This window comes from Chlamydotis macqueenii, chromosome 19 (assembly GCF_036417535.1).
Source record: "Chlamydotis macqueenii isolate bChlMac1 chromosome 19, bChlMac1.mat, whole genome shotgun sequence".
NCBI lineage: Eukaryota > Metazoa > Chordata > Aves > Otidiformes > Otididae > Chlamydotis > Chlamydotis macqueenii.
This window is the reverse complement of record NC_141574.1, coordinates 5152878-5176012: the sequence shown is the minus strand read 5'-3', so window position 1 is coordinate 5176012 and position 23135 is coordinate 5152878. Positions and strand designations below refer to the sequence as shown.

The 23135-nt window shown below is 46.5% G+C and overlaps 1 protein-coding gene across 3 annotated transcripts in view; it reads left to right on the top strand.

Moving 5' to 3' along the window:
* The window catches only part of GOSR1 (golgi SNAP receptor complex member 1), a 30234-nt gene extending 20869 nt beyond the window's left edge, over positions 1-9365 (top strand). For all 3 annotated transcript variants that reach the window (XM_086763059.1, XM_086763060.1, XM_086763058.1), the window contains 2 exons: positions 5594-5676; positions 7004-9365. In XM_086763059.1, coding sequence (XP_086619185.1) covers positions 5594-5676; positions 7004-7128 — 208 coding nt within the window. In that variant the 3' untranslated portion in view covers positions 7129-9365. The remainder of the gene's footprint in view (positions 1-5593; positions 5677-7003) is intronic.
* Positions 9366-23135: the final 13770 nt, after the last annotated feature.

The following is a 23135-nucleotide window of genomic DNA, read 5'->3' as shown; positions in this document are numbered from 1 at the left end:
GTTCTAGTTGTTACCCCAAATGTTCTACATTTCTTTTTGTAGAAAAAGAGCTTGTTTAGTAACCACATTGAGCAGGAAATGGAATTTCACTTGTATCATCTTGATTCAATTCCAACTCTGTTGAATTTCTTCCTGTACTCTTTTTCTTCTCATCCCCGGTAGCTGCAGGTATTCAGGTATGATATTAATTGGTGGTAAACCCTGCTGCATTTAAGTGATTTTACCAGATAGAAATTTACCCAACTTCTGTTGATCAGTTGCTTTACCTATGGAAAACCAAGTCAAAGAGGGAATTGTGCAGGGGAAGCTGGCTGAATGCGGATTCCTTGGGTGAAGTGAGATGTAATTAGCTTTTTCTGGCTACTGATACTGCTCTGTCTTCAAGGTTTACATCTGCTGCAGATCATTACTCATTATTTGGGTGTAATTTGGGAAGCTAAGAGATCACATGTTGTCTTTTTAGGGGTTGTTATTAGGCAGTGATTGCAAACACTGGAGAGCATTTTTCTGCGCGTGTAGAGTTTTGTTGACAAGCTGCGTGCCGGTGACCTCATTGCCAGCGACTCCACAGTCAGGGCTGATCGTGGAACCCGTGCTCTGGCTTTTGCGGAGAAGAGACCAAAGATGGGCAGAGCCTGGCGCTTCCTCTGCGTGGTTCCTCCGCGGGAGCAAACGTAGATGCAAGAGAATTTACGGGCGCCTAAGCTGGAATTACTCAGTAACTAAAGCCATGAGCGGGGCTCATTCCAGATGTTTTGGTAGTCCTAAACTTTTAATCCATTTTTAAATGGATTATGTGACATAGGTTCTTACTGCAGCATATTTCTTTCCAGAAACGAGTGGGATGTGAGACTTTGTACTGCAGTTCTTTTGGAACAGCGTTCCATACTTGGCCGTATTTAAATCCGAGCATAGATTTTGCTTAATATGTTTGGTGTTCTCAGGTTTTCATTTTCAAACATTATCACTTCTCCAAAATAGCAAATTATTTATTTCTTGTTTTCCAACAGCTTGTATTTTTAGGTTGGCTCAGTTTGATTTGTTTTTTTTTAATAGTTTTGCATGTACAGTGTGACAAGTTCTTAGGATTTTATTGTAATACTGTTTCTGAGCCTGATTCAGACCAATTTGTCACTGTTTGTGTATGAACAGATGGGACTACTCCACTTCCACTCTGAAGCCAGACTAAGACCACAGATTCAATGTTTTAAAAAATAATCTCCTTATACATTTGGAGTATTTCTTCAGGTAATAACTAGGACTTAATAAAAACGAAAAATTCACTTGCGTTGGATCTTGACTTTAAAGAATGGCAAGGCATGAATTAGATTGAGTCTCAGCTCTTTTCAGAAGAGCCTTGCCAGAGTGTCTAGGCAAAATCACCTGCATTTCTGGGGAAATGCTCCGTTTGTTTGCATCTTGGGCTTCACCAAAAGACACAATAATCTTTAAAATAATTTGAAAGATTGTGTATGTGTACATACACATGTATATACGTGCACACGTGTCTATTTATAGATACAAATATATCCGTACATATGTATACGCAAAGAATAAGTGATATAATCAGAATTTTTGCCAATTTAAAACTAGAGCTTGCGTTTCTATGCAGAGTCATGCAGTCTATTCCCTTAATCATAGATGTTGTCATGAATTGAAATGAGCAAGTATGAATCATGGAGTTTGAAATGAAGCAGAAATTCCAGTAATACATGAATTATTTGATTTTTAAAAACATGTCGTGTTCCTTTAGAGCTTTGATTTAGTTCTTCATCAGTGTAGATTTGACTGAGCTGTTTCAATGGATGAAGCAAGGAGTTGACTTTTTGGTACATTTCACTTGTATACAGCTCTACGTGGGGTGAAAAAATCCAACAGCTTAAACATTTATCCAGGTAAAACCACTTTGCTTCCAAGTCAGGCAGCATTAAGTGGATCTCTGTGTTAGCCTAGTTTGACTGCAGTAATGGCTGGAGGTGTTTATTTGTACTTTTTCATGCCAGTAACAACTGCAAACTCTGTACAATATTGGTTGTTTTACTTTTGGAGAGAAATTTGGTTGCCTGCAGACCCACAGCACTACTGAACATTCAAGGACAAACTTGAGATGTAAGTGAAATTTTGGGGAAGTATGGCTGCAAGCACAGGAATTGGAGATACCCCTGCTGATTTGGGGAAGAGGTGAGTGAGCTCTTTGTGGCTGTCACCTCGGGCTTACCTAGAAGAGATTTCTCCAGGAGTGCATCAGTCTTCAATGTTGTACTTCAACAGTGCTTTAATATTAAATACAGAGAGCAGAATACCATCTGGTTTTCAAAACTTGGTTTACACCCAACTGTAGTAGTTCAAGCCAGTGCAGCACCAAGAATAGTTCATGCTCGTTTCCAAATGAAACGTTAAATCAAGGTCATCTCTGTTCCAGTGAGAAGCATTTAATCCTTCATCGTGTATGTTGTGTAAAAGTTTCAAAACGTAAGAAAAAGGTGTTCTTGATCCGGGGAGATGATAGTGTCGAGTAACTAAATGGGCTTGATATTATGAATGGGAAGAATATGAATTTTTTTTTTTAAATGCATTTGTCAGTGGAGAAATGGCAACAGTATGTCAGTGAGCATATGCTAGGGATGGGAATGAAACCAAGACTGTCTAATGAAGGAGATGAGGAAGCTGCAGCACTTCAGACTGTACAAGACCGATCCGTGGACTCGTCCCCAGGAGCTGCGTGCTTTCTGGCGCTGCCTGAATGTAATAGTCTCTTTTACAGATACAAAGGCTTAGGGAAATCAGGTTATGTTTTGAGTGATCAAATTGTGCATGAAGGACAGTGCTTCTTACTAGAATTTTGACTTGTTAGTGGTAGGTAAAATCCAGTTAAACTCTTGTTCATGGATATCACAATTACATTTCATTACTAGACCATGTCGTATTAAAAATGGTAATCACTACAATCACTTTTCTTCAAAGCATTTCAGTGAAAGCTAGCCCGTTGAGCTAATTTTTTTTCAAAATACTGGGTAAAAGAAATGAAGAAGGTTCCAATCTTGTAATATGTAAACTTAAACATTTACATCCTGCCTTTTTCGATGAAATGGACAATTTCACTCCTCAGATGTTAAAGCAGGAACCTTGTGTTCCGTGATAATCTGTAATAATTATTGCCAAAGGCGTTTTGGAACACTTTATATCCTGGCAATAGTCTCATATTTTCACTTCTGTAAATTAATGGCTGCCTTAATGAGTGGATGGATGCATCTTCTGAAAACATGTGCCTTAATTCAGAAGTGCTTTGCGAAATACCGAATTAAAACTTCGTCTGGACAAGTATCAGGTCGGTGTGGGGGTGTAAGATAAGCAGCTGTGGGTCACTGAGCAAGCTTTCCTGTGCACAGCTAGGAAGCGTAAATGTTTTTGTTTTGGTTTTTTTTTTTTTTTTTTTTTTCCTTCCTCCAACTTGGTTCCTAGTAACTGAAAATTTCCAGAGTGTTCCTCTTGACAGCAAAGGTAATGTTTTTGTGGGCTTGTGGTTTTTTACTTTATAAAACAAAGTACCTACATGCTGAGTTGTACATAATCTGTCAAATGCCGTATCCTCTCACATATGATAGGATTTGGTGTATTTACTGTCCTGATTTTGTAGTCCCTTTTTCAGCCCTTGATGGTGACAGCGTTTTCTATATTGAAATGCAGCTGCGTATCCTCTGCTCAGAATTTCTGTTAGCGCCTTCTCTTAGGTGCTTTTTTTTATATGTTCACATGCTATTGGGGTAGGCAGTGATGCGATTCTTTTTCTTCTTCTCCAATCTAATTTTCACTTTCATTTCTTGTAATTTTAGTCCTGAAAAGGCTCTCCCGTGTAATCCCATGAATCGGTTGTGTTTGTGGGTTAGGTGGGTCAGTATGTCCGCGGGAACAAGCACACCCAGTGTGCTGAGTGGCGGTACGACGCACGCCGGGAAGAGAAGCTTTGTAGACTTTCTTCTGTTCTTTTTGCAGAAACAAAGAGCATTGGTTAACGGATTCTGGCAACCCCTTTATGAACACTCTGAAGATGACTGCAAGCCCTCTTGCTTCCAGTTAACCATGAATTTCATTTTCACTTTGTGCTGATTTGGCACTTCAAAAGTATAAAAGAAAATTAAAAAAAAAAAAAACCGCTAAATAGCCAGCTGCAAATAAGAAAATGCTTGAAGGTTTTTCTTAGTTCTGGCCTGAAACTTCTGAAACTTCCTTTGGTTTTTTTGGTTTTGTTTTTTGATCTAATACTTCCAAACTTAGTGTTAAAATGTTAAATCTGTTCTTATAGAGCTGCTGCTTGAAAATGTCAGGGGTTTGCATATGTGTTGTCAAACTGTTTATGTTCTTTATGACTGATAAACTCCCAGTTTCCTAATTTATGTCCAGGTTTACCAGAATGCTGATATGACCCTAACGTAGTGTGTTCATCTGCCCCGTCAATGCATGCTGTTCTGTTTAAAAGAACATGCGGTACAGAGCTTTGGGAAGAGTCTTTTCTGTGACCTGAAAGCTAGCAGAGCCACGGGCTGGCCCTTCTGTCACCTCTGTCTCATGTATGCCGTGTGATGAACTTGTCTTGCCTCCCAAGGTGTGCTGCTAAAACCAAAGTCATTCCACGTACAACGCTTGGACTTTGGCTTGGTGAGCTCTTAGTTTTTATGGGCAAAACCCGTGTTGGAAAAGGCAACTTACAGGAAGACTGAAGACTGTATCCATGGCTACTTGAGGTGGAGTATGCAGATGTAACGGAAGAGAGCCCAAAGGAACTCTCTCCAGAAATACTTTAGGGATCATTGATCCAGGCTGGTTTTTTCGAGGTGTTTGTGAACTGTAATGGTGATCCTTCACTGTAAGTCTTGATGGACAGTTGTTAGGCTTGGCTCCGCCGGTTTTTGCCAGCTGTTCTTGTGAGACTGGCTGTGGTGTCCTGGTAGGGAAGGCAGTGGTACATCAGATGATGCAGAGCCGCTCATTCCAAACCAACCCTAACCATTCTGTGATTCTATGATTTGTTGTGTTTAAATGTCTTCAAAGACCCGGTGACTGTATGTCCCAGCTTGATTGTCCAGAAGCCTTCTGTGTAAGGCTTCTGTGAGCTACGTCGGATCTTACATAGCACTTCATCTCCTCTCAGCCAGCACGTTTGCTTTGCAAATTGACTTTTAAGTGTGAGTCAGCTCTTATTTGCTTAATACTTGTACAGCCCTTATATCCTGGTGGCAGATAAGAAATTTCATATGCTCTGTAGAGTGGAAGTTGGTATGGGTCTTCTGTGATTAAATAAACTTCTAAATGTAAAACTTGGGCCAGAAGAGTACCTTTAGGTTTGCTTGTAATGTAGTATTGGTTTTTGTTGGGACTGGGGGAGATATGCTAAAACCCTGCCTGTTTCAATAAATTGCTTATATAAGAAGAGAAATCAAAGTGTAAAGGATAGAGATTAATGGAAAAAATGTGGTTTCATTCATATTGCTTTACCTCATTCATTGTTCTCTAAAGAAGCTTGCTTTCCTCTTGTTTTAGCTGTAGATTATTCTTAGCACCAACAACTCGATCCACTTTTTTTTTCTTTCTCCAGCATTGCCATGGCAACTAAAGAAAATATGACTTCGCAGAGAGGGATGTTGAAGTCAATACATAGCAAGATGAATACCTTGGCTAGTATCCTTTCCTAAAAATTTGTGCTGCCAGTGCATTAGAAGAGGTATAGTACATTTTTTCACTTTGTCATTTGGGGATCATTTGCGATGTCAGTGGCGGTATAACCTGTAGTGGAATTGTCAGACATGTCACTGTAGTGACAAACAGACCAGTTTTTAACCAGTCTCACTTGATAATCTGACTGAAGCATCTTAACGATGAACGTGATGAATAAGTTGTTTTTACTCAAATTTGAATACTGCGTATAAATCAATGTAGCTTCATTTTCAGGTAGGGATCTGCAACGACGTTTTATGGCCTTCCCTGTTACGTGTTTTCATAAAGGTGTAATTTCACTTTACTACTTGCTTTTTGCTTTCAAGACTGTCCAGAGCTGAAGCTTGGCATACGTTGCTGCTTGTTATGGTTTACAGCTAGGAGTATTCATGACCTGAGTATCCTCTTCTCTGTCACGGTCTTGTAGATGTTAAGATTTTGGTTTGTTGGTTTCTCCCCATGTTCTGTGCTTGTGACTGAAGAATATGCCGGACTGTCAAGTCATGCATGTTTGCCGTTTTCCCACTTCTTCCTTCCTTTCTGTCACAAGGGCCCAAAGAACAACATTAGCATCATTTGATTAGGCAGATTACATCCTGGGGAGATGTATCTTAGTAAGCCATAAATTTCATTACAGTTCTTAGCAACTTGCAAGAACAACAACAACAAAAAAAATTCAATAAGCTTTGGCCTTAAAAGATTCTTGATTCCAAAGACGTGAAGCTCTGAAACTTATTGTCTTGTTGGCAATTGTATTTTGTACATTAAAAGATAGATTTACACCTTTATGATTTTACAGTAGGGGGGGCCTTTTCCTTACGTGCTATACTTGAGCAGTGTGTAGAAATGCAACGTGCGTGATTTTCTCAAGTGCCTTTGGTTGTTCCCTTCACCAGTAACAGAATTCTATTAAATAAATTCCATGAGTGTTTTATGTAACTGCCCCATTTTTTTCGTTCTCATTTAAACACAATTATTAAAAGTAACTAAGCCTCACATGTCGGAGGTTAAAGTATCTCAAACGCTGGTAATTTAGGTGATCAAGTGATGAGTTCTGTGTAAAAGAGAACGGAACAGCTTAGAGTTCAGAGTTTCCTCTGGGTTTCTGTTATTAGCGAAGTACAGTTGTAATCCGGCTAACTGTCCATGAGGTGGTTTTGCTGCCTCTGCTTTCTCCAGCTGCGGAGTAGTTCTGCGTTTCTGGCAGCATTGGTATTTCCACATACAGAGTTTGAGGCTTGTTAGTGAAGATACTGTTTGCTGATATGACCTTGACTCAGTCTCCTTAAAGATCGGTTTCCAGCAGTGAACAGCCTGATTCAAAGGATCAACCTTCGGAAACGACGGGATTCCCTCATCTTGGGTGGCGTTATTGGCATCTGTACCATCTTACTGCTGCTATACGCTTTTCATTGATGGATGTTCCCCGTGGACTCTGCTGAACTCATCACCACCATCCCTCCTCCCCAGTCATGGAAAAGTGAGTGGGGGAAGAGACAGACTTCAAACAGCCTGCTCATCGTGGCTGGGACTGTCAGCATGATGTCTAGAGCTTATGATGGTAGACTGCGACACTGGGTTTGGGTTGAAGCTGCAGTGTTTCTCCTTCCCTGCCATCCATCTTCCTTTGGTTAAATTTTGTGGGGTTTGTTTGTCTCTGATTCCCTTTCTCACTGCACGGTAAGTAAATACGGGACACTTACCAGAACCGGTAGAACAGTTTCTGTGCTCAGCGGTGCTGGGGAGCTCTGTTGTTGGCTGGTAAGTGGGGAAAAAAAATCATTAGGCTTGCCTTGGGTGGAAACTCAGCAGGGAGCCAGTTTCCCCTGTAGGCCAAGCCCAGTACTGAACACTTTTTCCCTGTGAGAAGAATATTGCAGCTTTAAGCCATCAGGTTGCTTTACTACTAAATACATGTTCTGTAATTCTTTTTAACTCATGGTTGAGATACTAGTTATTTCTGCATAATTTGTGCTGTGAAAACTGCTTCACACAAATTCCTTGAAGTAAAAAAAAAAAAAAAAAAAAATTGTTCAGTTCACTTTTTGCACAGAATATGAATAAACTACCCTCTGAGGAACATTTCTAAGGTTTCTTGTGGCTTTAAAGGGACTAACCAGTCCCCCTTTGTAAAAAGGGAGCAGTGTCCTAACAGCTGTTTACTCTAGTGTTCAGTCATCTGAAAAGTGACCAAACGTGAGCTCACCTAAAAGTTGTCTTTTGGGTGCAAATACTTTGATTTTGGCTGGCGTCATAAATGTCTTTATAAAGACATGATAAGCAGTTTGAAAAATCTATATTATAATTTAGATAAAGCTATCCTAATAGCATTAATATTTTTACACTGTAAGTAGGATATAATCTAAACTGTCAATTGGAAATGAAAATTATGATGGTTCTAGCTGAGGCAAATGTACCTGCGTGCAAACTTTTTGGACATAACTCCTCAAGGTAAAGAGTTGAATGTATGAATAGTGAAACAAGTATTATTTACCGTTATCTGGGTGGAAGAAAAAAAAAAAATATATCCACAAATCCTGTTGTGTTTGCATCTCTGAACAAAGCCGACGTCAGGAATGGCTTTGGTGGGGCAGATTCACACGTTACGGATTTTTCTGCTCTTTCAACAGCTCTTTTCCATCTGTCATGTTGTAACCCCATAAATTCCAACTGAGGCACTGAATTACCTAAGACGTTGATTAATGCTTTTCGCAATCAATTTACAGTGCTCCTAACAGATTCCACGTATGCCGTCACCCCCAAATGTCAGATAGTCTCCAGGTTCTCTTCCGGAACAGAGTCTCGCGGGAGGGACGCATTTGTGTGCTGCTTTCTCTGGTGTCTGTGAAGCACTTGTCGGAGGGGTAGAGACTTGTGCCTGTGTAGTGTGCAAAACCACGCCGGTGCGCCTAAAATGTTTGTATGGATTTGAAGGCTCGTTAGCAGGCCAATAACTGCTGAAAAGTCAACAAAGACTTCTAATCAGTCACCTTGCGGGATTAGAAAGCGTTTGGAATTAATCTGTGTAAAACTGTGGGGCTGGCCATTTAAATAAAGGGTAATTATTTGGTTGATTAGGGAATGTTCCCGGTTTGAAATGAAGTGTTTATTAAAGGGGTTTTTGAAAAATCTTGGTGGATAAAGGAGGTTTATTAATGAATCTGTGCTGGGAGATCAAACCCCTTCTCCCCGATGCTTTTTCTTTGATTCCACCACCACCCGAAGGGACCCTGATCGGCAGTCACGCTTCTGTTTAGGATTTGTAGGATTTGGTTGCTGTATAGTTGGCAATATAAGAGCTGCAGTACCGTAAATAAATTCATTTATTTAATCTTACAACAAGTCTTTTTACTGGACTTAATTGATTATTTGGTGCATATATTTAACCTTATTGTGTGAAAAAGCTGCTATGGAAAATATGTAGATTATAATAAATATGTAAACATAATTGATTTTTCATGTTATGAAAATATTACGGAGGAACTGATTATATTTTAGTATTAAAAAACTGAAATATGCTGAATTATTTCTGATAAAGCTTTACTGGAAATGGTTTGAGAGTTGGCAGCCCCTCCATGGTTTTTGTTTGTATTGGTTTTGAGACAGACTTTGTGTTGAAAATACATTTAATTATCCTTGTAGTCTCCCCTTCATCATCATCTTGTCCTCTGGCAGTGTGAGCGGGCGTTCTGCTTTGCTCTCTGAAGCGGTGTGCTTGCATATAGCTGTGGGGAGAGACTTCTTAATTCTCCTGGAGGTCTCTGACACACAGACCTGTGGTTGGGGCAGTGGACTGGAAATGGAAACGGTGGATTGTAGTATCTAATCTCAGACCCCAAAATACAGGTTTGTATGTCTCCTCTTGCTAAATATTTTCTCTAAGTTTTTCATTCTGTGTGGTTCCTCTTGCTCTGGGGACAAAACTGTGGTTAAAGAATGCTAATTCCTGCAATTCCTGGCAAAGTTGCAGTTTCATAACTCAACCCAGTAGAATTGTGCTAAGAAAATTACTGCTAAGCCGTTGAAATGAAGTGAGAAAATCCATAATATTTCTACGGGGCGTATTTCCCACACACACACTTTTTAAATTTCTGCTTTATTCTTGCCAGTACACAAGCCCCTACTTTAAACCTGTCCAACAACCCCTTAGCTCGCCGTTGGAACGTAAGGGGTCACGTTGGTGACTGTTGATGCCACGCTTCCCATAGATGCATGTATTTTTATTCTCTCTCTCTCTTTTTTTTTTTTTTTTTTTTTTTTTTTAAAGCTGATCTTCAAGCACTGGTTGCTAGAGCAGAGGAACGGCGTTCGGGCAGCACCCCGTGCCGTGTGTTCAGCGATAGCGAGCGGCTGTGCGGCTGTAACCGCGCGGGAGTGCACCGGAGCGAGGGTAGGGGCACGGCTTTGGTCTCTGGGACCAAGCAGTGTGGTGCTTCTGGTAACGGGAGAGTTTGCCCCTCCTGGGAAGGCACAACGCTTCCTAGTAACCAGTACTGGTTTTGAGAGGTTTTGGCCGTGGAAGTGTGGTGTAAATTCCTGCGGGATTTGTTACACTGACCAATCCACTAGAATTTTGCATTTGTAGTTTTAGAAATCCCCTCTGTTGGATGGTCTTAAGATTACTGTGAGAAGAAAGAGTCAGTTCCTTGCTGGATGTTGGAAACAAAAGAGCAAAAGTAGATTTTTAGGTGATGTGAAAGTTTCGGATAAATTTGTTGGCAGCCTGTGCTCCGGGGCTGCGTCCTCTGAGGAGCTGTGTTCCTGAAGCTCCCCCAGAACTGCTCCAGAGGGAGAAAAGTCTGGTCCACCACTTCTGATTGTGTGGCTCATTTAGTTGGGATTATTTTGACTCTCTAAACCTGGCAGCTTATTTCCCAAGATCACTTGATGCATAACCTTTTTTCTATTTTTACCTTTTCCCCCCAAAGCTTTCATTTGAAACAGGAAGGAGAGGTAACAGCTGTATGGCTTTCGGAGGAGGAAATAATTCTGAAACTCCGTATGGCAGAGTTGGATGATGAGATCCTTCAGAGCAGTGGTTGTAGTGAGCAGTGTCGTGCAGGAGCCTGCAGTGAGAGACACGGAGACAAAACTGAGCCATATTCTAGGTGACATCTGCGAGTCCTCTCGGTGCCCTGTATCTCTCCTGTCGACTGGGTCCCTGAAACCAGTGGTTATGCTTTCAGTTCTGGACACGTAAGCGGTGGTTGGTTTGTCTGCTCCTGAGTGAGGAAAGCAGTTTAGATAAACACTCGAGATAAAATCAAAACCATTTCTCACAAAATATCCCAGTCCAGACCCTTGTAAATGAGTTTGATTGCACTTTCTGATTTTTTGCTTTTCATATAGCTTCTTGAAACTTATTTTATTGTAATTGTAATTATTTTTGTTCACACCTATTGTGCATTCTCTGTATGTATTAAAAAAAAAAGCTTTGATATGTAATTTAATAATAAATTAGAATTCTAAGCAAGGTGCTTTGTTCTTTCACCGTGGCCATCTTGGCTTACCTAAAATTCAGGGAACATGGGGAGAAGATTAATCTCTCCAGTTTGGGATTGTCGCTGAACGTATGGATGAGTGCGTTCTCTGTCTTTGTACCAAATACCAGGTGTGATGGAGATTTCCTGTCCCAGAGTGCTCGGTTTGGTGGGATGTGTTCCTCCTCCCTGCCTGTGCAGACCTGGACTCCCCTCCTCCTCCTCTCTTTCAGGCGTCTGCGCTGGGAGGATCTGAGTATAGTCATGGCTTTTTTATTGCCCTTCTTTCGCAGCTGGAACAAGGATGGTTTTCCTTACGGGTAAGTTTTCTATATATCCATAGTATAAAGCATTTAGTTCCCAAATGCACACCAAAACTGGTGTCGATCTGAAGAGCCTTCTCAGCATAAGGTGCCTCCCCCCATTTTTAATACACTTCTTAGTAGTTTGGTACCTTTTTTTTTTTTTTCCCCCCTTCTGCAGTCACAACACAAAACCTAAAGTAAGCCAGTACTTTGAGCAGAGTGTAAGCAATCGTAGAAGCTCTCTCCGTGAAGTTCTGCCGTACCCTGCAGTTTTCTACCCGTGCTGTGGTCTGGCCCAGCTCCATCCTCGGGCGTTCAAACCAGGCAGCGTGGTGCCTGCAGGACCCGTCAGTGTCTGGTGGTTTTGCAGTTGGTGCTAAATCATTCCGTGCCACTCAAATTTATTTTGTCAAACGAGAAAATCAGCCTAGCAGCGTGATGCCTGTCTATTGCATGAGGCTGGGAGTGAGGAGAGGGAGTTCTCTTCATTTCAGAGCCATCGTGCTGTGTCTCTAGTGCCGCTTTAAAGTAGCGATAGGTTTCTGTGTCCTTCATGTGCCTGCTAAATATTCAGGAATGACCACTGCTTTCTCAAGGGAAGGCTTTGACTGAATGTTTTAAATTAGAGAAGAAACTTCAAAAAACGTTTCGAAAATGGAAAGGCAATTCTGGTTTCAGGTAGTGGGAAGGGCAGTTCGTTTTTCCAGTTTGCAACACTGGTAATAAGTGGTGCGTAAAATTCCATCTTCTTTTGGATTAGAAAATAAATTATTAATCGGGCTGAATCCTTTTTTCCAGCTCCCTGTACAGTCAATAATTTATAGTGGCACAGGCGTAAGATATATATTTTTAACCATCCGCCTCCCAGAATGCTGTTCATATTGAGAACCGCTGTCCTTCCTGACGCGCTCCGGCGCCGTGGCTGTTCCTGCATTATGGATGAGCCGTGCTCTGCTCCCGTAGTCCCGGCGCAATTCCACAGACAGATTTCCTGCTGAAAAGGAGCCCAGCGCTCCATTAGAAATTCAGAGGGAGAGACAGGAGTGTCTTTGTTTTCCCCGTTTCACTGAGCGTGGGAGGTGTACTGCTGTGTGGACTTGATTTCTGGATGTTTTCACAGAAAATCTCAATGTTTACCGCAGGTATTTACGTTTCCTGAATGACAGCCTTTATCCAAATCGGGGTGTTCAGGTACACCAGCCGTGCTGCCGCCGGGATGTGCTCATTAAACACTGGGAGCCTGCTGCTGCCTGCATCTTCCCCCTCCTCTGCACGCTGTCAGACACCGTTACTGGCGTGTGTGCTGCTGCTCAGCCCCTGCTTGGTCTTTCCCTGTCGCCGCAGCCCTCCTCGCTCTTTGTTCTTAACGGGACCCTGAGGCTTTGCTAACCCAGTTTTGATAGCGCCGCTAGCGAGGCAGGAGGGGTCTGGCTGTAGTCAAAGTCCCTCTGCCTTTGGAACAGCATTTGCAGTTCTCTCTTTGTGGATGATTTTCTGGTTTCACGCCCTATGAAACCTCTGTTGGTCAGTGGTGGGATTTTAAGAGGACTTCTGTGGCCATGGCCGTTTAGGTCTGGCATCTTGTGGGGCTTTGCCTTTCTTTGCTCACTGTGCTGCCCATCACATCCTCCTCCCTTCCTTCCTTGGTGTCTCGATTCAACTAGATGTTTCAAACACACTATTTTTTTTTTTGGTCTCAGATTTGTTATTTCTTTTAAAAAAATCTACTATTCCTTTGAAGTTCAGAAAGGCTGTCCCAGGGTGATGTGGAGCTTATCGATCAAAACCGCACCAGAGCTCCATCAAAAACCCGCTGGTAACCACTTCGGTGCACCAGCACAGCGCGCTCGGCCACAAGCGCTGTGAGCAGGTGGGCTTCCCTCCCTTCAGATGTTGTTTTGTTTCTTTTCCTGTCTTCCCTGCCCACACCCGTCCGTCCCTATGCAAAGTTCTTGGAAGTGGGGACAATATTCTTCATCTGTTGTCTTTCTGAAGGTCCACTGAGAAGCTCCTCCCTGCAGGTTGCAAAGCCCCACGGAGCTGCTTGCTCTCCAGTGGAAGCTTTCTGAAGGTGTTTGCTGGCCCGTGTGTCATCTGCTGCAGATCCATCTGACTTCAGGGCTGTGCTGAGCCGGCTGCTTTCAGGGTGAAACGCTGCTGAAACATTGGTTTTTTTTAAGGGAGCCTTTTCTTAAAACCCTGTGGGTTGCTCAGGGATGTTGCAGGTGTAACACGAAATCGTGAGCAGCTGAGAAAGTGCTGATGGGATCCTGGCAGGTCCAGGTGTTAACGCACAAATGATCATTTGTTGTGTTAAAAAGTAATTGGACCACGTGAGTACCTGGTCACCGGTGGGGTGGGTACCTGCGTGGCGGTGCTGAGCAAGGGGAGATCCCGTGGGTGTCCCCCACCTCGCAGCGCGGCTGCGCCCACGCTCGGCTTTCGGCAGCCTGTCCTCGGCGCCGGAGGAGCTCCCGAGCGGAGGGGCCGAGCCCGGAATGGGGGATACGTGGATATTTCCCTGCTGTGCTATAAATGGAGTTCCCTCTAGGTCAGGCATGTATCACCAGTGCTAAATTTACTTTAAAATATTACCGAGGTGGGGAGGGTTGTGAGTCAGGTCTGTAAAAGCGTGCACTGCTTATGTAAAGAAACGGAGCTTACAAAGAGGGAGTGCACTCAACCTGCAGCGGCGACCGTTCCTGGGGTCCGAACGCCCCCTCGGAATAAGTGGGTCTCGGTGTCTGGGTAGCACCTGTGCTTTCAGGTCGTAGCTGTACCTTACAGGGGGCTGAGGGGTTTGCCGGCCAGCTCTTCCTGCGTTTCCTTGCGTTTCAGGAAATGTGAATAATTTTCCAGCCTACGCTCAGGCTTAGATGAAGTGTTTTTAAAAGAAAACCAACAAATATTTGGGGGCATGATCAATTCTTGTCATACCTCAGAGATACCTCAGCTCGAGTGGTGCCGCGGGAGGGGGAAAGGAAGAGGGATGCTGCCGTGGGGATTTTGGTATTCGGATCTTTTTAATGTGTTCAGGTACATGTATCTGCTTGGCCTTTGGAAATCTGAGGCTCCTGGAGGCGGCTGTGTCTGTTAGCAGAGCATCACTGCACGCTTTGCTGTCTCAGACAGGCAAAAGTTGGCTGTCCTGTGCCACCGGCAGCCTCCTCGGGTCTGACCGCAGACACAGCGACGTCCCAGGGGAACGGACGTTCCTTAACCGAGCAGCCGGGCCCCTTCTGCGAGCGTGGTGCCGCTGTCGCCCTTGGGAGGTGAGCGCTGGCCTGGCCGTGGGCTGGGAGCTCTCGGCAGGAGAGGCTGATGCGAGCCAACGCCTGGGCAGGGGAGGAAGAGCCCGTTCCAGCGATTAGCTCATTTTTGGGAAGCTTCAGCTTGTACCCGCTGGAGGTTTTGTAATCAAAAATCAAGGTAAAAATAGAGCATCACTTCAGAGCTTTAAGGATCCCAGGCCTTACCAACATTCCTTTAATTTTATTACAGTTTGCCGCGTACCTGGGCCAGCTCTCTCAGACCGGTAGTGAATTCCAGCGCCGTGGGTGAGAGGGGCTGCTTTGTTTTTCTCCCCGACTGGAATTGATGAAGTGATCTGTTTGCATCGATCCTTGCTGGGAAGGAGTATAAAATACAGGTTTTCTGAAATTGGACCTGAGACCAAATAATGGGAAGAAAACGCTTTAGAATCTGCAGCCTATAATTAAACACTTCCAAGAGGCAGCGAGGTGCAGCGAGCTCAGCAGAAGGAGGCGTTTCGCTGGGAGGGCTTCCCGTCTTTGCTTTGTTTCACGCTGTGCGCTATTAAAGCAAACAACTTTGCAAGCTTCCGAAGCGTTCGGCAGCTCTTGAGCAAGAATAGCATCTCACCTTACAGCTAAGCTGGAAACAAAGAGGGCCATCGGCCTTTTTTTTGTTTTCTTTTTAGACTAGGTAGCTTAGCTCATGGAGAAATCCTCGTTACTCTATGTTAGGTAATCTAGAGATTGCAGGATGGGAGTTTTCATTTTCTGAAGGATCCAGCAGTAACCACCATCAAGGAAAGGTCCTGGTCTAGAGCAGTGCCCTCATCTGTTGGTGCAACTCCTACCCGCGTGTGCAAGCCAGGCTCTCCTCTTTCCAATCACAGCAATCCTCACCACCCATCCTTCTACAAAGCTTATTGAATATGTCTTCTCTGATTAAAAAAATAGGTTTGAGATGTGATAAAATGTCTACCTTGTGCCACATGGGATCAGCTAGACCCCTGGTTAAAGGTCTTGCTATGTGGATGTGGGGGCCATAGCTGGAGGAACTGGAGGCAACGCGCAGCGTCATGCTGCAAAAAAGGGGAAGGCTGGTTCTGGGTAGAAAAGTAGGAAGGTGGAGGCTTTCAGGACCCTCATAAAGTGAAATTCAGTTTTCCTCTGCTCCTTTACTGCAGCCTACCAAGAGTGTGTTTGGTGAACTCCAAATTTTGAAGGACACATCCACCACACCCCCTCATTTTGTCTTTTTTCTCTCTCTAATAACCTGTTCTGTGAGTAGGGAGAAGGCTGGGGTGCAATTCTATTTTTGGCCCAGCACTGGGCCACAAGCCCCTTGTGTCCCTGCGGACCGGAGCGAGCTGTACCAGACCAGATGTGTTTGCGTGTCCATCACAAGGCCTCGCTGCTGCAGTCCTGCGGCCCCGAGCTCTCCCGGCGCGACCGCTCGATGCTGCTGCCCGTGCGGCTGTGGCAGCCCGGGGCTCCGACTCCGTCGCCTCACGTACGACTTGCCAAGAGGCTGTGAGCAGCTTTGAGGGTGCCCAAGGAAACCCTTAGCTGCTCACCCTCCAACAGCAGCCGGTGTTAGGAACGAGAGAGAAAATGGAAATGTTTTCCCTGTGCTTTTAATTCACAGCTCCTGTCTGGAGAAAAGTCATGGAAACCAGTTGAAGAACTGGTGGCCAACTTTTTGTCCTTTGCTTGAACCCCAAAGCTCCTGGAAATTCATCAGCGAAGAAAAACATTAAGAGGTGAGCGGAGAGCCTATAGTGTTTAGCAGAAAACATATGCAACATGGAAATGGGATGTAAACCTCTTGCTGTTCCTGTGCGTATCTATTATACATGAGCCCATCGGAGCAGCACATCAATAAACCAAGAGGCGAAAGCGCCCGGCACTCCCCTCTCTTTAGCCAAACAGCGGAGCAGAGGCTGACAGCTTCGCTCGTTGAAGTCCGGATCTTGCATCTGCCCAGCTGCTTCGGTGGCACGGTCGGGACGCTCCCAGAGCCGTCTCGCCACCGAAGGGACATCTCTCGTGGCGCGGGGCTCTTTCATGCGAGGAAAACTCTCCTCCTCCAGGACAAAGCTGCTGTTCTTTGCTGCTCAGCCTTCTTACCCGATGAATTCTTTCAGCGATAGACAAGGACGGCCAAAGATGGGTTGATGCAACCTCAGACATCATGTGCTGAGGTGCAAACTGCATCTGTTCCTCAAAAGCTCTCCCCACCAGGACCACTCCATCCCAGTCCTTTGTTACGTGTGGGTGCCACCAGCCACAGCTGCAAGTCCCTTTGCTGAGTAGCGGGAAGCAAGTGACGCTGAATTTTCTAAACACCTGCCTTTTGCTTCTCATCCCGGCAGATAAAGGTGGCTCTGTGGCCCTCCCCTGCAATCCCGCTCCTGTGCTCCCAGGCAAGCGGAGGCAGCGAGGGGATGTAACACCAGCCTGGTGCAGTGACCGGCCCCGGCCCTGGAGGGAATCTCATCGGCACGACGCGCTCCAGACAAGGCCGTTACCTACGTTGGTTGCTGAATCGCGCTGAGGGCTGCCGACGTTGCAGCGAATTTATGTTTATATTTTTCCGTTGTAGACATGGATGAAAGCGGATGTGCTGTGTCTGATACCGGCTCTGGGGCCGTGAAGCCGCGGTGGTGGCACCCGCTCCCCATGTGTGCGCTTTGTGCGCGCTGCTTCGCCGGGAGAGGGACGGAGTCGTCCTCGGGAAGCTGCGGGACTGTGGTACCTCCGGTGAGTCCTGCCCTGAAGCCTGGAGCATTGCTGCAGAGGACAGCGCTGCAGCTGTGTCAGACAGCTAATTCCTCTCCGGCTTGGCACGTCTCCTCTCCGCGCTGGGCTGGGCTGGAAGCTGCGTCACCGTTCATTCCCGGAGGATGCCAGGGGTGCGCGCAGGCAGAGGCGAATATGGGCGTTCAGCTCATTGCGGTGGATGTGCGGCCGATCTTTGGTGCGGATCGGTAGCCTCGACTGACCGGTGTGCCGTTACACAGAAACGGGCCCTGGTGGTGATGACCTGAGGTGCATCGACGGTCGGCTGTTTTCCAGTCTGGTTGGAAAAACTCCTCCTGGGAAAAGACTGAAGCCAATGTTTTCAGTAACAGCTGAATCTTCAACCTTTGGCTTCAGAAACTTTTGAAAGGACTGATTTCCTCGGAGCTGCTGGCATTGAGGCTTTTTGAGCAGATATTTATCACTGTGTGTTCTTGAAATCTATGGTTTTGATCAATAATTCTGGGTTTTTTGAGCACATTTGGAGTTTGTTCTCCCAGACTTCGTTGTGCACCGTACTGTTGGCCCGCAGTAGCAGGGCCAGCCAAAAGCTCCCAGTGGCTGCTCCCCATCCCATCCTTGTGCGTCGCGAGCCAGGAGGATTTATCCTGCTCCCGTGGGCAGGCGTTTCCCAGGGCGGGGCTGGGAGCAGACCTGGTGCCTCTTGTCTCTGCAGGACAGGGCTGACCTGCCTGGACCTTTCTCTGTGCTGTTTTTGCGAATACGTATTTGTACGCAACCCACTGCACCCCACAGACCGGCTGATCTGTCCGCCTTGGAGCGTGAAGCAATAGCTAAACAACCAGTCTGGATTTTTTTCTCTCGTTTAAACAGAAGAAACAAGTTCAGCTTTGACCATGCATGTTACATTTTAATTTTTTTTTCTCATGCCAAGAAATACAAAGAAAGTATATAAGATATACCATATCATCCTGCAGGAAAAAAAACATTTATCAGCAAAGAGAAGCGCCCAGCTGCAATTCCAGATGTGTTCATGCTGTGGGTGAGACGCGGCTCTCCCAGTTGGGCTTCGGAAGAGGAGGAGCCGGTGCATGGACGGCGGTGGGGGTGGCGGGGGGGGACAGACCCTGCCATTCCAGGCGAAGGTTCGTCTCCCGGGCACCAGCGAACACGGGCGCCCGCTCCAAAGCGGCATCAGGGTTGCCTTGGTGAATCTCGCACGCGTTCCCTCTCTGGTGTTTCTCATCCTGGGTGGGTATTTATAGGTTTGAATTTCGCTACCTACTGGTGTCAGCGAATGCTTTGCAAATATTCCCACTTTGAAAAGGCTGCTTTCCCCCACCGCCCCCTTGGCTTGTGCCGAGGCATGGGAGTCTTCAGTCCAAATCTGCCTTTGCCAAAATTAAAGGATGTGTGCTGAAAGAAAATCACCCTTAAATCTGAAATTGTTTCAGCCTGGCGGTGCGGCCCTGGCTGTGGTCCTGCGGTAAGTAATGAAGCGACAGGGCAAAGCTGGGGTATCCGGAAAAAAAATCAATAAATGAAGTCACGGGACCAGCCCAGCGGGTGCGTTTCTGCGGCCGCTCCCCAGACTCAGACCGAATGGAAACGGAGCTGTAGTTTTATCTGAAAGGCGGGATCTGCTCCCCTTGTCTACGTGGAGAAGTCTGTATTTGGAAGATCAGGGGTACGCGCTGGAGCGCGCAGCCAGCCTGGGCCGGGGCCGTAGGGGAGCGCGTTCGCTGCCCCCCGGCCCCTTTCAGCGCAGCCCAGCGATGGCGTCTCATCGCCAGCCAGATCTGTCCTGGGTTAAAACAGGGCAGGGGTTGGGAGGGAGCAGCCTGCGAGGGACTGGGGTAGAAATGCTGAGGGGAGAGCATGCCAAACTGGCAAAGATAAGCAGAGAGGGGTAAAGTGGAATGGAACCAGTTTGGAATGGCCAGAAAAAGCAAACCCATCCAGCGCTGCTGAACCCAGAAAGGGCTCTCCCCTGCCACCCCACAGAGCCTGGCTCTCCCCAAACCTTCAACCAGGGGCACCAACGCCAGAGAGGTGCCATCAGCCCCGCGCTGCAGCACAAACCGTGTATTTATATCCCACCAGGACCTCACACTTGTCGATCGTAACTCCTACTTCGGCTTACATTTAGAGATGTTTCCCACCTTCTCCATCTCTTCAGTGAGTTATCCTCCTACCAGCTCCACTCTGCTGTCAGGTAAGGCTGGGTTGCCACCGCGTTGCTTGGATCTCTCGCCTCTTCCCTATTCCCTGCTTCACTGGGGGTAAAAGTTGGCCAGATCCTGAGGATTTTGCAGCAGGTGGCCAGGAGCTGTGACATAAGTAATGGGGCTTGTTTGTGGGGATGGGGAGGGAAAGACTTTTCATGACATAGTTTTTGCAGTCTCCCTCCTGTATGCTAAAAGCAAAGCCAAGAAGAGGAGCCGTTGTGGCTGGTTGTGGAAAGCAAGATGCACTTAGGCGAACACTAAGTCAGGAAAAAAATCCCAAGGGATGCTCTTCTTCCCTAGGTGTAGAGTGAAGGAGGAACCATGCTTGCTGGAGGCCTCAGGATGAAGTTCTGCCATGGTTTATCTCCTCGCAGGTGAGGCGTGAATCAAGGGTTAGGGGATCAACGACTTCTTTCTTTGCACGTACCAGCTAATGCACCCGAAAGAGCCAAATAGGCAGCTGGGCTGGGGCAAAACCCTATGGGATGTGGAGAGCAAAGATCCAGTGGCCAGACCTTTGCAAAAATATCAGGCTGCAAAAAGGATAGGGAAGCTGGGAGAGAACGGGAGGGAGAGACTTTCCAGAGAGCCCTGGAGAGTTTATTTCTCTGGCTCTGGAGAGCCAGGTTACAAGGAGAGAAAATATTTTGTCAGGAGTAACCGTAGAGGCTTTCCCCTGGATTTACGTGCAGGGTAACAACCAAGAAGCTGCATTCAAGAGTGCAGAGCAGTGCAACGGCATCTAATCAGAAAGAAGATTAAAAATGAAAGGAGTTTAAGTGTCTTAGTTTTTCTTTTTTTTGTTATATTTAACAGTGAGTCGAGAAGCAATTGGCTCAGCAGCCTGAAGATGCAGGTGAAGACAGAAGGCACAAACCATGTTCAGGTGCGTGCAGCGAATCATCACCACGAGGATTTTTTGGGAAATCTTCTGCCTTCTCCTGCACCCAGATGAATTCTGGGTGCACTTCACCAGCCTGGGACTTCTCCGGCCAAGGACCACTGGGACTGCCTGGCCAAGCCCCCTCGTTGCTACGACTGCAGGTATCCCCGTCCATTTTGCAGTGTGCTGTGTGTTTGCCTACGGAAAAATCAGATTGAGAGGAACCCTGTACTCATACATGGTTCTACGAAGGAGGAGAAAGATAAACAGGTTTCATCTTGGAGCTGTACAGCGCACGTGAATTTGAGTAACTTTGCCATCCGCGCAGTCGGAGCGGCATAACACTAACCACCTCGCGGGGGGCAGGAGGGTGTAATCCTTTAAACACGGCACAGCGCTTTAGATGAAAGGCTTTACATAACGATAACAGAGCATTTAAATTCTTACTTAATAAATACTCAGGGCTCTCAGGTGCTCTACCTCTTTGCGGCAGCTTTCCCTGAACGTTGGTTCTTCCTGCCTAAGGAGGAGCTTGCTCAGCTCTTACCAAAAGCTGAATTCCAGCAGCTCAAAGGGCCCGGGGCAGAAGATGCAGGGACAGGCAGTGCTGCCCTTCCGTCTCTTGGAAAAAATGATGTGTGTTTCCTAGCAAGCAGCTTTTGGGTTCAAGTGTTAAGGGAGGAAATGTTTGGAGGATTTGATGGGATGTCATCAGCCACAAGATGAGAGGTTGAATCTCCAAGGGAGGGTTTCTGGTGGGCTCGGGGCACCCTGGCAGCGGCTGAGGGTGGGAGCTCACACCTAGCAGCGCTCAGCAGCCCCTGTTTGCTGAGGCTCACAGAAAATGAATTGCAAGAGAAAAGTTGCAAATTTGGTCCATTTTAGAAGCCAATAGTTTGTAAGAAAGCGCTGGCAAAGGAGTGGATGGGAATAGAGCTCGAGAAAGTGCTGTAGTGATGTGCGATTGCTCTGAGTCCCGGGAATCGCTTTTAACGTGGAGAAAAATGTTAACGGCGTGTCCAGGGGATTTGGCTTCCTTAGCCCCTGGATTCAAATAACGTCTGGTGAGAGAAAACACCCTAAAGAGGAGCCATCCAACAGGTGACAAGGGAATTGTGACAGCCCTGCCCAGGGCTTTGCCCAGCAGTTACTGTGGAGCAACTGCGGCGTGGATTTACAGCGGACCCCCGCCCTGCGCCAGCCCCGCGCGTACCCCGGAGAAGAGGTGAGTCACCACGCTGCGGACGTTCTTACGGCGTGCAGCAGGTTCTCCATGTAGACAAGGCCTCGGGAGCGTTAGATTTGGTCTAAGGTTTGGGGTTTTGTTTCAGCGGGGAGCAGAAGTGCCCCGGACCCCCTCGTGCCTCAGCGCAGTCCGTGTTCCCAGGCCCCAGGGGGACAGAAAGGCCGCGGTGTGCAGCTTTTGGCCACGTACTTGTGCCCGCAAAGTTGGGGTAAAAGAGGGAGGCTCAGCTAAGATGGAGCCGATGGATATGGCCAGAAGCCATCTACAAAGCCTGAATTAAACAACAGGCGGTGAAACTTTGCATAGTCTGGGCGGCCGGGTAGAGGACCGAGCCCAAAAACAACCCGTGGCAAGGACGGGGGAGGCGGAGGAAGAAGGGATGGGGCCGGAGGGAGCGCGTTGGGATTGCATCCTACGGGAAACAGCCGAGGAGATGCATGATGTGGAAGACGTGGCAAGGCGCGGGGTGCGTACAGGCAGACGGGGAGAAGCAAAGTCTGTTTTCTTGTTGTGTTAAATATAAAACATTAAAAAATAATAATACTGCTTGTGGAACGGACCCCAGCCAGCTCCAGGGACGCCGGGGATTTTCAGGGATGCAGAACAGCGTGAGAGGGGAGCGGGGATCTCAGACTCCCCGTGCCTCTGAAAATCTTCTGGAAGGTCCTAAGCTGAAGCCCAAAGGGGTCGGGGAGCTGAGCGCTGACAGCGGCGGGGGCTGGATTGCGCCGAAGCTTTTGTGTGACGGACATGACGTGACATAAACGTGTGAGTGGGTAGAGCGGGCTCTCCATGCCTCGGTGCTGCTGCTAGAGATTGACCAGGCTCTTTTCCCAGCGCCATGAGTGTAACCTCCCTTCGGGCGCACGGAAGGAGAAACGTGTGGGTTCACAGAGAAAGCGTTATTTGTTCCTGCCGTTAAAAACCCCACCATGGGATGCGGGTGAGGAGGAGCCTGGCGTTCTCATGCAGCAACATCCTGCTCTGCCAGCTCTGAGATCTGCCCTAAGGGATAAAACAGCTCATAGGAACAGACATAGAGAACATTCCCAAAGGCATGCAAATGGTCATTGTCTCTTTTTTTTTTTTTTTTCATCAAAAATACAAAAGCACCCACCACATCCTCCAGCTTTTGCGGCTGCATTTCGTTGGGAGCGGAGCTGTGGTCCTGCTGCAGCTCTGCTCTCCCTCCTCCTCCGTGGAACAGCTCTCAGCTCCTGATGGCAGTTTGAGCTTTGTGGTTTGGTTTTTGTTTCTGTTTGTTTGTTTG